At 39.1% G+C, this 18265-nt stretch overlaps 1 protein-coding gene across 1 annotated transcript in view; it reads left to right on the top strand.

Moving 5' to 3' along the window:
* Positions 1-18265, top strand: part of MYOCD (myocardin) — a 90826-nt gene that overhangs the window by 23235 nt on the left and 49326 nt on the right. Inside the window, exon 2 of the mRNA XM_045526941.1 lies at positions 11741-11806. Coding sequence (XP_045382897.1) covers positions 11741-11806 — 66 coding nt within the window. The remainder of the gene's footprint in view (positions 1-11740; positions 11807-18265) is intronic.

The following is an 18265-nucleotide window of genomic DNA, read 5'->3' as shown; positions in this document are numbered from 1 at the left end:
ATCCTCCAATAGGAGGATAGACTATACAGAAAAAATAGAAACAGATTCAATGTTGTATATGTCATGTGACAAATGTTATCTAAAATCCATTGCTATGGAAATTCATGATATTAGAACAATTAGTTAACAATTTAAAAAATAATAAGAACCTTTTGTAGTACTATACACCAAAACTAATTCCAGACGCATTGCAAAGTCAAATGCAAAAACCAAAAACATAAATATATAAGAACTTTTAAATGATACATAATCTAGGATGAAGAAGATCCCTCTAATTATATACCAAAGACAGAAATCATAAAGAATATTTTGATTTCATATAGAAATATTAAATGCCCAAAATCATTACAAAGTTGAAACACAAACTAAAAACCAGGGGAAATTTACAACGTAAACAACTATGTTTAATGTATGTCAAATATAAATCGCTCTCCCAAATCTATAAGAAAAGAAGAGGTCAATGGTAAATTTGTCAAAAAACTGTTATCAGGTAGTTTGCAAAATAAAAGATACTAATAATAGTCAACATAGCTACAAAAACGTGTTTGACTCATTAGAAAATACAGTGAGATACCATTATTACTCAGCAAATTAGCAAAGCTTTTTTCCTCCTTTAACATTATCATCCATCATGAATAAGGGTGTAGTGAAATTGGGCTCTCCCTATAGTCCTAGTAGGAGTACGAAATTATACATCTTTACTGGACGAAAAAAATTAAATCTACAATGAAAAGAAATTAGTTAAATAAATATTGGAGTATAGTAAGATACTATGTAGCCATTAAAAATGAGTCTCCATATACACACTCACACCAAAAGTAACAGCATACTGCAAGTGAAAAAGCAAGGCACAGAACAGTATTGAAACATGGTCTCATTTTTGCACCTATCATATTTGCTTATTTTTATTTCTCAAACCTACCTTTTCTTCAGAATTTCCTGGAATGTTTGTTAAAATGTACTCCCAGTCTACCCCAGAGCTCCTAAACCATAGTCTCCAGGAAAGGGACAAGGGAAATTCATGATTATCAGGCCCCTAGGTGATTTTTATATGAGATAAATTGGGGAAATTCTGACCAAATCTAATGTAATCTCCTCCCTCAGTTTATATTCAAACTGAGATGCAAGGAGGCTCTGGGACCTGTCTAACATAACAGCTATTTAGCAGCAGAATGGGGTCTAGAATTCCGAGTGCTGTATTCCAGATGAGCGATGTCTTTCGAGAGCACCCAGCTTATTCAGACCAATAGTCTTACATTTAACTCCCAACAACTTCCCCCTCCTTCTGTCAGACAGGTAACAAAACTTCTCAACGCCATTGTTTCACATTCAGTAACGACCTTTCTTTGTTGATAGCAAATGGAAAGTTTTCCATTTCCACCGTTCCCTAGCAATGTGACATTTTCAAACAGTAGCACAAACCTCTTTAAATAGAAAAGATCCATTTCCACTGTATCGTGACTCAGTAACAGCCACAGGATTCTTCTCAAACTTTCCTAAAAATGTCATCTTTGGGCTGGACTCAAGAGGAACATTTCAGCCAAGGAGACACATTTTCCACTCTGTCAGGAATGAGCGAGCACGGGGTTGGAACATGAAGTGTTTTGCAATCCTCAGAAAAGCAATACTTCTCACCAAAACCATGGCAACAACTCCATGTGATGCTATCGGAGCCTGGGATTCCTCAGGAGCCCTATTCTAATTGGAGACCTGGCTGGGGCCATCACCTGTGTTGGTCAGAACAGTCACTCAGCTGCCTGTTGGCTCCAGAAAGAGAATGGTACCCTACCTGACTGTTGCCATGGAGATGCTGCAGGCAGTGATTCTGAGCTGAGTGTCCGTTACATTGAGTTACACAGGGGGGGCGGGTAGCAGGAAACAGCTTTCATGTTCTAGTGGCTTCTGATTCTTCATTTTAAAAGAGCCCCTTCCCCCACCACCACCAAATGGGGGAAATGTATTAAAACACCAGGTATAACATGGCAAAAGTTATTGTTCTCTCATCCAAATAGTTCCATTTGCAACTTGCACCCAATGAGACGGAAGTTTAAAGTCCAAAATCACGGGTTGGAAATTTGCTTGCCACGTCATATTTCCACGGCCTTGGGGGAGCACTCACGTGCTCTGGACCTTAGAGGCTGTAACCTGAGGATGCTAATCCACACCCCTTCGGGATGGTTGGAAGGGGCCAATGATATGATTTACAGACAAACTTCTATCCCTGAAACTGGCACTTTTCAATTCTCAGTAAGAATTAGTCCCCTTCCACTTCCTTATCAGGAGTTATCAATGCCAGAGAGACAGGGAAAAGAAATAGAAGGGAACAGAAGACAAAAGAACTGATCTGTGTGATGAGTTAACAACGCAACTTCTATTCGCCCCATTTCGGCCTTTTCCACCTTACTGTGTGTGCTGTGTTACCTATGTGCCTTCAGTCCTCTCTTCCTACAAATGGCATAACCTCCCCCCAGGGACTGTCAGCCCTGGGCATAGCTGATGAAGGCAGTTAAGACTTTTTAAAGGGCACACAATAGTGTTTTGACTGCAGCCTAAAGCTCCCTTTTCTTGTTCAGATTCTGTAACCAGGAACACATGGGGGCCTTCTCCTGAAGCAACCATTATCAGTACGAAACATGAAGGTATTTGAGACCTTTGTAGAGTTTAGAAAGAGGTTAACTCATTAACTCCCTCCCCATAATGCTGTGAAGTTGGTGATTATTATTTGTTTTTAATGCTAATGTTATTGCTGTTTCCACATGGGAAGGCGAGGGCTTGTAGGCATAGAGACTTACCCCAGGTTATAGAGCTGGCAGAGTCAAAGGTGAATCTGTGTTTCCCATTTCCAATGCCCTTGACCTTGCCTTTGTTTGGCATCAGGAAAGGCCTGCCCACCAGCGCTGGGCATGTGGCAGAGGTGACTGTCTATGTGATAAAAGAAATGTCACAATGTCCATCAATCCTGGTATTTCCCTCCTCTTTCAACCTGAAACTGTCAAGACACCTGCACAGCTGCCCCTGGGCGTTTCTCCCCCGAGTGGCCCTGCTCCCTCTCCTGGGCACAGGCAAGTGACATCTCTCAGGTCGCACCCCAGTGGTGTGCAGAGATACTTTAGCTCCCATCTTGAGTTGGGTACACAGTTCCAGCCCGAGTTACATGCAGAGAACCCAGTCCTGGTTCTGCACTATACCTGACCCACAAGTTTCTATATATTTTTAAATAATCATTGAACAGGGAACTACTTCTCTGACTGAAGAGGCTTCACACTTATTCCTGGATTGTAGACTATTAAAGGAATATATTCCTCCTCCTTTGGGGAGGTAGGTGCTTAGGGTGGTGGTAGAACTTGCTACTCTGTTCCTAAAATTCATTTTGGAGAAAAAGCACATGATAGAGTTGTCAAGAAACATTTATGGTTTGTTTTTTTTAAAAAAAAAAACACAAGGTAATATAAGATTCTCCCTACCAGACATGAAAATATATATTTGTCTAGAATAACATAAACAGTGTAGCACTGGGACAAGAATAGCCAGGCAGATAAGGAATCAGAGTCCAGAGCCTCAGACTTCTGAGTGAAGAACCCACTGGACACAAACAACTCTGATGACAATGGCCCAAAGAATGCAAAAATAGGAAAAAAAAATTGCTTTGGTTCTAGACGTTAAGAAAGACTGACATCCAAATGTCAGAACCATAAGAGAGACTTCTGCTGTTAATAAAACACATTAGGACGACACCAGAAAAGACACCAAGAACTCACTTCCCATCACCTCTCAAGAATAATCATATGGCCCCAAAAGAAGTGAAGAGAAAACTGCACAGATACCTTTCATTTGTAGGTGGCTAGAACTGGGAGTGGGGAGAAGGCATGGGCCAAAAAGTAACCCTCCGCACAGAGTATTTTTAGCGACAGTGGATCGGTGGAGGTTTGCCAAGAGCTCTGGGAACACAAGGGGCCACCGCACACAGAGAACAGGGAGGCCAGGGAGGCGTTGCTCAGCAAAGCACAAAAGGGTGTCCAGGAAGGGGCCAGCCGTGCAAGAGCAGAGGGCGAGGGCCACTCCCTTTAGACCTGGAGCACTGACCCACCGGCCAGGCCTCCAGATTCAGAGGAAAGGATGACAGCAGCTTCCACGTGATAAGAGCGACAAGGCCAAGGGAAACAGGCAACCCAGCCACACTTTGGTAGCAGGAAGAAAATCAGAACAACTGACCAGGAGAGCTGTTGTTACATGTACCAAAGCCTTCAAATGCGACACTTCCTGTGACCAAATTGTGCTACTTCTAGGGGTGTTTCTTTCAAAGGTGTACTCAAAAATTAACCACAAAGAATGTCCATTGCTGTTTTTAATGGTAAAAACTTGGAAACAAAGTTTGTATCCGATAATGTCCATTTGGTTCAATGACTTATGGAATAACCAAAAAAACAGAAGCAAAGAAATATTCTGCCACTAGTAAAATGGCATCATTTGAAGGGTATTATGTGGCATGGGAATAAATCTGTGATATGTTACTAAAAGCACATAATGAAGGACAACTTACAATGTGACCCCACATAAACATATCGGAAAAAGGACCTCAACTTCATGAATCAAATATTAATAAAAGTTATCTCTAGTTAAGAGATTATGTCTCCATTTGTTTGGGCTGCCATAGCAAAATACCATAAATTGAGTAACATATTAGCCACAATAAATTTATTTCTCACTTCTGGAGGCTGGAAAGTCCAAGTTCAAGGTACAGGCAGATTTGGTGTCTGGTGAGGGCCACTTTCCTAGGACAAGGTCACTTTCTTGCTGCTTCCTCACATGGTGGAAGGAACAAGGCAGCTCTCTTGGGCCTCTTTTATAAGGGCACCAACCCTACATGTGAGGGCAGAGCCCTCGTGACCTAATCCCCTCCCCAAAAGCCCTACCTCCTAATATCACCAACTTAGGGGTTAGGATTTCAACATAAGACTTTTGAGGGGACACAAACATTCAGACCACAGCAGATAAGTACTTCTACTCCTGGAAGCTTTTCTATATTTTGTGATGCTTTTGCATTGAGTGTGTATTGTTTTTGCTTTTCATTGTTTTATCCCTTTGTGCTACGTTCTGAAAGGACAGTTCAGCTCAACCTTCTTCAATTCTTTTAGCTTACTAATTCATTTTAGCTATATTCATGACGATATTCAGCCATCCATTTGAGTTTGTCTATTTTAATGAATTAAATTTACTTTGATCTTTATTATTTTTTGAATTTTTTTAAATCGTGGTAAAATACACATAAAATGTACCATCTTAATTATTTTTAAGTGTACAATTCAGTGGCATTAAGTACATTCACATTGTTGTGTAACCACCTTGCAAAACTGAACCTCTCTACTCCCCATTCCCCCTGCCCCCAGCCCCTGGAAACCACTATTCTATTTCTCTATGAATTTGACTATTCTAGGTACTTTATAAAAGTCGAATCACACAGTGTTTGCCCTATTAGAACTGCCTTGTTTCACTTTACATATCCTCAAGTTTCATCCATGTTGTAGCATGTGTCAGAATTTCCTTCCTTTTAAAGCTGAATAATATTCCATTGTATTTATCAACCACATTTTGTTTATCTATTCATCCATCTGTGGGCACTTGGTATAGCTTCCACCTTTTGGCTATCGTGACTAATGCTGCTATGGCTGCAATGTACACTATTCAGGTGATGGGTACCACTAACAGCCCAGACTTCATCTCTATACGATATATCCATGTAACAAAACTTGCACTTGTACTCTGTAAGTCTATTGAAATTTTAACAAGAAAAAGAAAATACGAAATAGTACAATTGAGAACTTGGCACCTAGAAAGAGATCGTGGCTCCTATTAGAACTTCAGCAAATGAAGAAGTTTACATTACAAATCAGTGAGCAAAGGCAATCTTTAAATAAATGGCAGTTACATATAGTTTGCCAACTATTTGGAATAAATTAGAGTTATAGCCTACCCTCAAACATAACCACATTCCACATGGGGGAATATTATAGTCAAAGGCAAAGACTGTGAACATACATGTTAGGTGTTAGACTCAGGAAGAGACAGACTGAACTGGACAAGGGTGTTTGTGTGGGAATAGCTTGTGCAGGAAAAGACCTCAAAGGCCAGAATAAGGAGCCACTGTAGGATGCTGCACAAAGTAAACATATGAAACTAGAGTTTAGGGAAATTAGGCTGGTGATGCTATGTAAGGTATACTGCCAAGAGTGAGCCTGCTAACAAAGATGTGAGATGATCTAGCCTGGATCTGAATTGATGGTTCTTAACTTTTGTAAGTTCCAGAGACGTACGTACTAAGATCTGATAAAAGTCATAAATCAGTCCATAGAAATATGCATATACACACATGCAAGCAACATTTTTGCATACAGCTTCAGGGAATTAACTAACAGAGCTCTTGAAGACAAGGTTCTTTGGGGGGATTTATTTTATACTCAGGAAAACTGAGTTTATTTCCCCAACTGGTATATTACGGTCACGAGAATAATAACTGTCCTTTTCACCACTGTACGCCAACAGCAAGCAATGTCTTTTGCATGGTAGGTAATCAAATATGTATTAAATGATTGAATGCATGTAATGAATGCATGCCTTCAATCTTTCCAACTGTAGAAAAACCTACAAGTTATTAACCAAAAAAGGAAGAGTATGGAAATGAGTGATGTCAATGATTTCTTCATATTAGATGCACAGAATGCATTTTTCCCTCTGCTAGCTCCTCTTTAATATCATTCTTTTGTTGTCGGTAATGTAACCTTTATCCCTATTTCTTGTTCGATTCCCTTTCCTCTGAAGATGTATCTCTCCTTCTTTAGGAATTCTGTTAAAAAGGTTTTGTAGCTACCTAGAGATGACACCCCAAATCAATGTCCTAGTCCTGACCTCTCCGCCTTTCTCCAATCCCAGGTCTCAACTGTTTTTCAGGCACATTATTTATTATTTACTAGCACCCCCCAAAATTTGGATTGTCTAAAATTAAACTTATCATTTTTTCAAACATCTTTTTCAACTTCATTATACTGTAACTCTAATGCACGGTCTCAGAACCCTAACATTTTTAAACTTTTGGATTGGAGATGCTTAAATTTTGGAGGCCTTGGCTCTGTTTAGGAATTCTGATGGATGCTATGGACTCACTCCCAAAAAAAAAAATGGACATTTGCAGACATAGTTGCACACATAAAGAAGTTAAATTTCCTACAGCATATCTAAATACCTCAGGCTAACAGCCCCTTTGATAGATAGTAACACATATTTCTGTTCTCTTCATATCACCACATTCTTCCAATTTATTTTGTTCAAAATGTTTTGCATATTTTTCTCTTTCATTTCCATTTCTATAGCCTTCATCCAGCTCAATCTAAGTCAAAGTAGCTTAATGTCTAGAAAACTTAAACAGTCTTCAAATTGGCAGATTCTAACAATAGGAGAGCTCTATAAACTTTTCTCTTCGTTGGATTAAGATTCATGAGGCACTCTGAGAGGCTGAGGTGGGAGGATCACTCAAGGTCAGGAGTTTGAGACCAGCCTGAGCAAGAGCAAGACCCCATCTCTACTAAAAATATAGAAAGAAATTAACCGGACAACTAAAAATATATATAGAAAAAATTAGCCGGGCATGGTGGCACATGCCTGTAGTCCCAGCTCCTCCCGAGGCTGAGGCAGGAGGATTGCTTGAGCCGAGGAGTCTGAGGTTGCTGTGAGCTAGGCTGACACCACGGCACTCTAGCCCCGGCAACAGAGTGAGATTCTGTCTCAAAAAAAAAAAAAAAAAAGATCTATGATATTAAAAGACAAATTAATGGAGAATTCTTACTTAGAACTGGTATAATGTGTAGAATGTGTTATTTGATGAAGAACTTGGAAAACAACTTATTCCTATAGCAACATTTTGATAGAATTCATTAATAAAACAATCTGGGCTTGGATATTTTTGTATATGGGGGGAGGGGGGAGATTTTTAATAATCAATGCAATTTATTTCATAAATGTAATGCTATTCAGATTTTATGTTTTTTCTTCTCTCTATTTTGGTAAGTTGTACTTTTCAAAAAACTTGTCCACTTTACTGTAGTTGTTAAATTTATTGGCACAATTTGTTAATGATATTCTCTTATTATATTTTTAATGTCTGCTTTCAGTGAATTGAAGCTGTTAAATTAATTGGCATAAATTTGTCAATTATATTCTCTTATTATCTTTCTAATGTCTATGATATGTAGACAGAATAAAAAAACCCATTTTTTATTCCTGATATTGGTAAATTTTATTCTTTTTTTTCCTTGATCAGTCTAGTTACGGGTTTGTCACTTTTGTTGATCTTTGAAAAGAACCAGCTTTTGGCTTTGTTAATTTTCTCTACTACTTGTCTGTTGTCTTCTTTAAAGATTTCTGCTCTAATCTTTATTTTTGTTTAACTTCTACTTACTTTGAGCATACTCTTTTAAAATCCTAAGGTAGAATCTTAGGTCATTGATTTTAAACCTTTCTCCTTTTCTAATATAAGCATTTAAAACTCTAAGTTTTCCTCTAATCACTGCTTTATCTGTATCTCATAAATTGTAATATAGGCTACTTTCAATATGGAATAAATTTTAGTATGTTGTATATTTATTATCATTCAGTTTAAAGCATTTTTAATTCCCCTTGTGATTTCTTCTTTGACATATAGATTATTTAGAAGTGTATTGTCAAATATTTCCCTTAATAGCATATTGCTTTGGATTTCTAATTAATTTCAATGATCAGAGAATATGCTTTATATAAGTTCAATTATTTCAAATTTATTTTTAAAAAAACAAAAACTTCTTTTATGGCCTGTTATGTCTTGGTGAATATACCATGCACACTTGAAACCATGTCTATTCTGCAGTTGTTAAGTGTAGTGCTCTACAAATATTAATTAAATCAAGATGTTTGCTATTGTTGTTCAAATGCACCATGTCATTAGTGATGTTTTTATTTAGTTTTATCAAATGCTGAGAGAGGACTCTTAAAATCTCCTGCTCTGACTTTGAAATTGTCTGTTCCTTAAATGCTGTCCATTTTTGCTTCATGTATTTTGAGGTTCTTTTATGAAGTGCATATCTATTTATAATTGCTATGTCTTCCCGATGAACTCTCCCTTTTATAATTATGAAATGTATTACTCTACTGGCATTATTATTGACTTGAAGTCCACTTTATCTGATATTGATAAAGTTATCCCAGCTTTCTTATGCTTACTGTCTGCATGGCATATCTTCTTTCCATCTACTTACTTTTGGCCAACCTGAGTCTTCATATATAAAGTGTGTCTCTTTTAGGCAACATATAATTGAATATTGCTTTTGTTTCATTCCTTCTGATAATCTCTATTTTATCTGAGTGTTTTGACTATTATAACTTAATGTCATTATTGATGTGATTGAATTTAGATGTACCATTTTATTATTTGCTTTTTGTTTGCTCCTCTACTTTTTGTTCCTATACTCCTCTTTCTTACCTTCTTTTGCATTATTTGATAGTTTTTAATCATTTAATTTACCAGATTTTTTGAGTTATACTTCTTTGTATTTTTATTTATGCAGTAAATTAAATAAATGCTTTAAGGATTACAATAAGATCCTCAATCTTGCACAGTGTACAGTTAATTTTATACCACTGCATGTAAAGTGTGGAAACTCTGCAGTCATGAGGGGTTCTTTATCTCATGGCTGTTATCTGTGTTACATTTATGTGCCTTAATAGCATCATGAGACAATGTTAAAATTTTACTCTAATAAGTTATATACATATTCTTAAAATTAAGAAGAAAAATAAAAATATTTAATATTTATTCAGATAGTTACCATTTCTGATATTCTTTATTCATCTGTGGATAGCCAGGTGCTCTTGTGGTATCATTTCCCTTCATCTTGAAGAATTTACTTAAGCATTTCTTGCAGTGAAGTCTGTTGGCAAGAAATTATCTTATTTTTTCTTTGCCTAAAAATATCTTTATTTCACCTTCACTCTAAAAGGACATTTTCTATTGTAGACAGTTTTTTTGCCTTTCTGTTTTTCTGCTTTGTTTTTTATCCTCTAGCTTCCGTGGTTTCTGAAGAAAAGTCTTTGGTTATTTAAACCAATATTTTCCTTTATAGAATCTGCTTTCCCTAACTATTTTTAAGATTTTTTCTTTATCTTTGATTTTTTAGCCATTATTAGGTATCTTGGTGTGGTTTTCTGTGAATATATCAGGTTTGGGGTTTTTGAACTTTTTAAGACTGTAAATTTATTTCTTTCATAAAATTTGGGGAGTTTTTAGCCATTATTTCTTCCTGGGCTCTTCTGAAACTCTAATTACCTGATGTTAGACTTTTAGATATTATCACACCAGCCCCTGAGGCTCTGTTCATTTTTTTCACCTCTTTTCTCTTCTTCAGTTTGGTCTATCTTCACGTTTATTGACCCATTCCTGTGATATTCTTCTATCATACTTATCCAATAATTTTTTCATTTCAGATGTTACACTGTCTTAATACTTCCATTTGGTTTCTATTTATGTGTTCTATTTTGCTGCTAAGATTTCTTACCTTTCTCATTTCAAGTATGCTTTCTTTTACTTCATTGAGCATAGTTGAAAAAGTTTGAAAATAACTACTTTGAAGTCCTTGTCTAATAATTCCAACATCTGGCTCATCTCATGGTTAGCATCTGTTTATTGTCTTTTTTGTTTAAAATGGGTCACATTTTCCAAGTTTTTTGTGTGTAATTTTAGATTGAATGTTGGACATTGTGAGTTTTCTGTTATATAGAATCTGAGTTCTGTTACAGTCCTCTGGAAATAAAAAACTGATGTTTTTTATTTTAGCAGATGATTAATCTAGGTAGATTCAAACTTTAAGCTCTCTCTTGTCTATGTGTATGAAGGTTCAAATCTCAATTTAATTTTAAGCCTGTGCTATGCTGCTGTGAGACCATTCCATGGAAAAGTCATTAAGGGGTCAAGCTAAAACTTGCAGGGCTCATGTACAGAATTGGGGGACCTCCTCTTTCTCCAGCTCCCTTCCCTGCATGATTTCTTCATCATTCTCTGATGGTCCACCATGTTGTCTGGCCACTTTTTCACAATTCCTCTGGTCAAAGAGATGAGTAGGGGTTTTATTATTATCATCATTATTATTAGAGTTTTAGTTGCCTGTGACCTGCCACCTCATGACAACAGCCCACCCTCAGAGCAAAGCTCCTCAAAAAGGGAAACTTAGCCCCACGTAAGCCACTTCTCCAAGTTTGAACTCCCCTCTACAATCTGCCTGATTTTGTTCACTGTTCAGAATCCTCAGATAGCCACTAGGGTTATACATCTATTAAGGTGCCAAAGATGGGATTTGAACCCGGGTGAGACTCTGAATTCCCTTTTGGTATCACAGGCTGCCACCAAGCAGAATTTGATGATATTCATCTTGCGAATGACACAGCAGGGGAAAGGGAGTGTAGCGCTATGAAAACAACATTCACCTCAAAGAGGAGACCAGTATTGTAATCCTTGCTGGGTACAGACCTGCTGCAAAACCCTGCAACCCCATCAGCTTCTCTCCTCCTTCCTCTGTGTCTACGACAGGAATAAAAATGTACTTCACAATAATTTTCAGAACTATTCTAGAAATAAAATGAAAAGACCTATGAAAGTATGATGAAAATATGTGATTGTAATCCTATTTAGCCCCACTCACACACTAACGCTTCATTTTCTAAGTTTTACAGTTACGACTTCAACAGAGGAGGACCCAGGAACAGCTGGCTAACCAAGGCATAATAGCACGTGAGTACCTGCATCTGTCGTTTACTGATACGCTACCATAGGACCACGTCACTTGGGAGCTGGAAAGTGCCTAGAGACCATTTAGTCTAAGACAATGTATTGGTCTCCCAAGATCCTCATGGAATCTGTGTCAGCAGAAATCCCAGACCTCAGTGCTTTGTCTCAGGCGCTACCTATTCACCTGCAAGGGGCTTTCTTTTAATGATACTGCTTGTGCCTAAAATCCCAATGTGATGAGTTTGTTCTCAGGGTAAACGTAACTCACTGTGGACATCTCCCACCCTTCTCCTACCTTTAAAATTGGATATAATCACTATTCTTTTCAGAAGTCTCGATCATACAATCTTTTTCATACCTCCTTGATTCCAGGTCTGTTTGGGATATTTACGCCCACAAGTAATTGAATATTGTCAAGTGTTTCCTTTCTGGAAGATTGAGAAGCAATATCAGTTTAGCATAAATGATATAATATTGAATTACTGGCCATAATCGGGGTCAAAGAAGAAAGATTACCATATCTTTTAGAAGATATATTTGAAATTTCCTACCAATTCAGCAGTTAAAGCTGACGCTTGGTTGGCTATGGAAATAGGGAAAGCATGCCTTGAATGAATGAAGTTATGGTTTAAGCTGCCCTAGCTCACACATTCCAACTTCCCCACCAACAAAATTTAAAAATCACCATCCATAATGACTCTCACAGAAATCCAGGTCTCTGTATAATACTGTCATGAGACTCATGACTATTCAGAGTTTAGTGTGCAACACGTGGAAGTCTGCCCTTGATAAATTGTCTTAAAGTTGGTGATATTGAAGCCCTATGACTCCTAGCCTAAAAATTTTAAGTATAGTCTATGTTTCAGAGCCAGAACAGAATGAAGAATTTTTCCGGCATTTCCTTTTGTAATTCAAAAATAACTCTTTGTTAATGGCTAAGCCCTACAAACAGTAAGCAGTAGGTGACCTTACAGTGGAACCATTTTGCAGAGGTTTGCCAAGCACAAAAGAAACAACTCAGCCTGTAGTTTCAAGGCTGTTTAAGCAACATTTACAACCATGCTGAGGAAGCAAAGAAGCAGGTCTACCTGTGGCTTGTTTCATCTTAGCCCCTCCTTTGAGATGCTAAAGACAGAGACAATCCAAAGGTCTACAGATGTCAGGTCAGCTAAACACAATTTCACTCAAAGCTGAGAATCTATCCCCTCACTAAGGGGATAGTTTCTTTCTCCTTAATTATGGAAAGGCAAATGGACCTAATAGACCCTGCTGAGGTCCTCTTTCAGTCAACCCAAGGTGTTCACAGCTGATTTAAAGTTCAACCCATGTGCTTAAATACTCTGAGCCTGGGTCTTGCCACTGGCATTTGGATGAAAATAAACATTTTTTTAAGGTACATCAGGTTATATCTGGGAATCAGTAAAAATATCCAGTAAAGATAGTAACTAAAACTATAATACATTTTTAAAGAACACCTCTCGTGTAAGTTATGTAAATCAAATGTTCACTTGTACAGTAGTGTCCAATGAAGATATTTTTCCTCCAGGATTTCCAGAAGCAAATAGCGTAGACATTAACAACATATTGCTTAACAGGAGTTTTGCGTCTGTAGACCATTGCATCATTAAGATAATTTCTGGAAAAATGTTTTGCAAATAATGAAATGATCTTTGTTTTTCATTCAGCAAAATGATAAAGGTTTTCCCTAGTCTTTAGCCACCTCCTCTCAACCAGGCTTTCCAAAGGTGTGGATTCCAGTGTGGAAAAGCGTCCAAGCCACGCAGGTGCACACTGCAGGCCCTGCCTGGGCAGCCCTTTTCTGCTTAGCTTGTCTCAGAAAGCTAGACCCGGGATGACACTCTTCACCTGCTGACAGTCAGCCTCCTCAACCCAGTCAGAGACTGAACACGCAACCTACCTGCAGTGCAGAGCAGCGTGCTCCTCAGGCACCTAAGGGGACACGTAGAAATGCAAACAGTCAGGAGAAGCAAAGAGTCAAGAGTCTCGGGGGCTTTTCAATTCTATGCAGTTCAACAAATGTTATTACAAACCAGACTATGTGCAGGGGACTGTGCCAGGCACTGCAGGGACAACATGAATGAGCAAGACGGTCCTTCACTGAGATTCAAGGTATTAGGGGAAATGGTGATAAGAAACACAGAGAAGAGTAATTCAGTGTGGAATCCATTACATTCTGCAAAAGGGTGTTTTTATTTCTTCATTCTATTACTTGCATTTTTTGAAACGGAAGGAAAGAGGAAAGGAGCAAGGAAAGGAGGGAGAAAGGAAGGAAGAAAAGTTAATAGTCCTCGGATATTACCTAATTCTGTGATTTTTTAAATGTTTTTAATTGTTAAAGGAATCTTATACGCCACACGCACACACACGCACGCATGCACCAGCTGAAACAGCGGCAGAGGCCTCTGCCCCATTCACTGCACCTGTCCTGTCCCTTCCCAAAGCCCTCTGAGAATTCTCTCCCGAGTGCTGGTTCTCTTCAGAAAAGAGTTGGAGAACCCCTAACTTAGCCCAAGCCCGTTTTATCTTGAATGTTCATGAAACTCAGGTTGAGGAGGCCTAAGAAATTTTTCCAATGTCCCGAAGCCAGATCTAATGTGGTTTCATTTTCTATAGTTTTGATTTATAAGAAGTTACATGCACGCAAGATAAAATGATTCATAAAATCTCACTCTATCCATAAGATTTGAAATAATTACAGTCCTCCCCTGAAGTTTAAAACTTGTCGTAAATTGCCTAAATTCAAAGCTGATGGCCAAGTAAGTTGTTAATCGTCCTTGGGTTGTTATCAGAAAGCAGTACTGTTTTTAACTGGTCAACAGAAATACCCGCCATCCTTCGGCAGAATTAGTCTTGAGTTTTACGTTAGGTTAAACCTTCAAGGCTTATCCACTGGAAAAAATGTCATCCCCTCCTATTGTGGAGGGGCTGAGGACAGAGCCTATGTCTCCTGATCCCTGCTTAGGCCCCTTTTCTCAACTATTCAAGAGGAATCACTTGACCTTTAAAAAAACATACTTAGATTGCTGTCATAAAGAATTTTGTGGCCAAAAAATTCAGTTGGAAATTGGTAAATTTAAAAAAAAGTAATGTGTGAAAATTCCAAGGATAAACCAATGATTTTAATACAATGGCTTTGGGTTTTAATAAAATGACTGCATCATACTCTACACCTCACCATGACCAACAGTGAGTGAAAAATCCCACTGACTGAACTACATGGCGTATCTCCCTTCAGTTGCACTCCAAATTGATGATTAAATTGCAAGAGTTCCCCACTGACTCTCCTGAGCTGAATCATGTGTAATTTTAGTTGACTAGCGAAACTAGTCCAATTGGATTGAAATTTTCTTCCTTCCCTCTTCCTGGACATGCACCCTACAGATTTTGAGGTTGCTGCTAAGTAACAAACAGTCCACTGCAACCAGCAACAAACTCTTTTTTAGGGTACCCCTTAATCACTTCTCTTAAGCATTTACTTCCTTCTTATTTGTGTGCACTGAGTTTAGAATTTTCCCTCTTCAGGTGCTTTGAATGAATTTAAAGCCACCATCTCTTGACTCAGGATGGGCAGGGTTCTGAGGCCAGCACTGAAGCCCTAGAACAACTTTAAACAGTAAGAAAAGGGTTCTCAGCCCAGGAGCATTTACAATATCAGTTGTGAAATTCACATTTTCAAAATAGTCATGAAATCTTAATGAAATAGCCTCTCAAAGTTAACTTACAAATATTACTTACTTATGGTTTGAGCTTATCTCCAGAATCCCACCTCTGAATCTGAAAACGGAGATTTCAAATTGCCCACTTTGCCACCGTCAACTAGGATTCAAAGGGAATGGCTTCACTGTCCCTCCCTGTCAGGCTCCAGGCTGCAAGAAGATATCAAAGATCTCTACTTTCTCATAGCTTTAAGTCAGAGCCAAAAATCCCCTAGACCTACCAAGTCTGTTCACCATGTCCTGTGCAGATTTTCTCTCCTACAATTCTTCTCCCTGGGTATCACTCTCCTGGGTAAGATCTCAAATTGACACCATTTTATTCCAACCACTTCAGAAGCCTTAGCGTAGAAGGATGACTAGCTACTGAGAACTCAATGAAATGGTCATAGAGCACTTGAGTAAATATTTATTAATCATCAGCTATGAGAAAGGCTCAGAGGAACACATACAGAGGAGACCGTCGTGATTTCTGTCTCAAAGGGCTTACAGCCTAGAAATGTCCCTAAATCACTCCCATTAACAATTTTGGACAACGTCACGCCCCTGCATGAGAGTGGGTATCCAGGAAGACCGAAGGCAAGGTTACTTTTTCTCTCCCCTCCCTCTGCCTCTGAGACGAGTCCAGGGGGTGGGACCCAGGGGAGAGAGGAGAGAATGCTTAACTCATTCTCCCGGGAAACAGAAGACGGGATTAGAGAACTAACGTGGACTTTAGAGGGCCCAGAGAGGATGCTGCCTGTCCACAGGGCCTCAGAGAAAGCCCCCACTGGCCAGAATGACATGTCTGGGCAGCCTGGTTCCATGATCTGATCGATGTAAATGAACTTAAAGATACATGAGCTGTCTATGAACGGTGCTGCCTTTATTTTTTTTGCAGACTAATCCAAGCTACAGCAGCCACATATTTACTGCAAAGCCTTGGTAAATCCCTGAATTCTGTGATACTTCTGAATAGCAAGAAGAATGAGCGGGGCAATTCCTGCACCCACATCACATGCAGCTTCACGATAGTTTTGAGAAGTGGCCTGGACAAAGTCTCTCTTCCTTTGCTCAGTGCATTCATTTGACTTGGCTTCTCCCCCACAGCACCCTACCACACACTGTCGGCTGTCTGAGCAGCACACGGCACAAGGGGATTAATCTATCTGCCTCTTTCCTTCTTTCTAACATCTCAAATTCATAGATAGGAAAGGTGCCTTGGATTTCAGGCCAACAATCCTACCTTCCTTCTTTTCCCCCATCTCTCCTTCAATTTTCCAATTCCCTGTTCCGTAGAAACTAGAAAAGCAGTAATGACAGCAACACTTTGAATTTGTTTCTGTACCCTTCTTCTGAGAAATTTTAAAAGTCCTCACATATGTTGCATCAAATATTGCAAGTGTGCAAACCAGGTCTTAAACGTTACATAGCTATGCTGGGAAAATGTAGTTTTCAGACCCCTAAGACTATCACTGGAGTACTGAATAAGCAATTTATCACCCAACCTAAAGAGAAAATACAATTTCCAAAGCTTTATTAAGATACCTAGCATGTGTCCCATTTGCTCAGAAGGAAAGTGCTCACAATCCAAGTTGTCTGTGAAATCAAGCCAAAGAGAGGACAAGTATGACAAAGCCCATTTTATAAGTGGGAAACTGAGAGCACAAGAAGACTATCAGACTTGAAGTTTATACCAAAAATAGATGGCAGAGAAGGGACACAGCCCAAATAGACAGTTCCCAGATTTTCAATCACCCAGGACTTTTTTAATTATAGCCATCACTGCCATATGACTTATGGTTGAAATAGTTTTGTCTTCCCCCCAAGGAACTCTACATACATTAATTATTAATCCATGTATCATTTTAATAATTAACTAATTTTATGGTACTTAATTAATTAATTTTTGGTATATAATTAATTAATGATATGATTTTTAAAAATTAACTAGTAGTGTGTAAATTTACCAGCCAGTGCATGTTGATGAGAACAACCATAACAACACCAAGTTGCAACGGTGCCAGGCAGCAGCCATGGAAAGCAATGGCTTCCTTAGCTGAAGCCATCTTGCTCTGGACAGCATACCCTTTCCCTTCGGCTTTTTGAAATAGTGAGAATCGGTCCTGGCAATCCATTGCTCCCTTTTTGAACTCTTAGATTGCCAAGGAGCTTAGATCAGGACTCACTGCCCCTATAAAACTCCACTGAAGTGATTCTCAAATGTGCAGATCAGAACCATCTGGAAGGCTGTTTAAAGCACAGAACCCTGGGTCCTACCTACCCCCAGAGCTTCCGATTCTGTAGGTCTGGGTTGGGGCCCAAGAATTGGAATATCTAGTAAGTCCCCGGATGATGCTGAGGATGCTGGTCCAGGGGCCACACTTTGCACACTAGTTGCTGCCCCACATCCCTGGCTCCTTGATTCTGCCTCTTGGTCTTCTCAGTAGCAGTGGAGCTGGATTCTCTCCAAGCCTGGTGGTGAGGGGTCCCCTTGAGGGAAGCTGGGCCCGCCGGCAGGCACAGCCCTGCACCAGGCACCCACCCTGTGCTGAGGAGCTGGGCCCTGCCCTCTCTGAGTACTTAGTGTCCCCACGGCCTGTTTTCGCCTTTGTCTGGGATCCTGCTGGAGGCAGGAGGCTCGAATGGAGAGTGGGGGACTGCGGGAGGCCTGTCCTTATCTCAGGATCTTTTCCTAAGCTCTTAAGTAAGCAAATGTTTATACACACAGCTGACCCAAATTAGCCAG

This window comes from Lemur catta, chromosome 15 (assembly GCF_020740605.2).
Source record: "Lemur catta isolate mLemCat1 chromosome 15, mLemCat1.pri, whole genome shotgun sequence".
NCBI lineage: Eukaryota > Metazoa > Chordata > Mammalia > Primates > Lemuridae > Lemur > Lemur catta.
The sequence above is the reverse complement of the archived record's forward strand: the minus strand, read 5'-3'. Positions and strand labels throughout refer to the sequence as shown.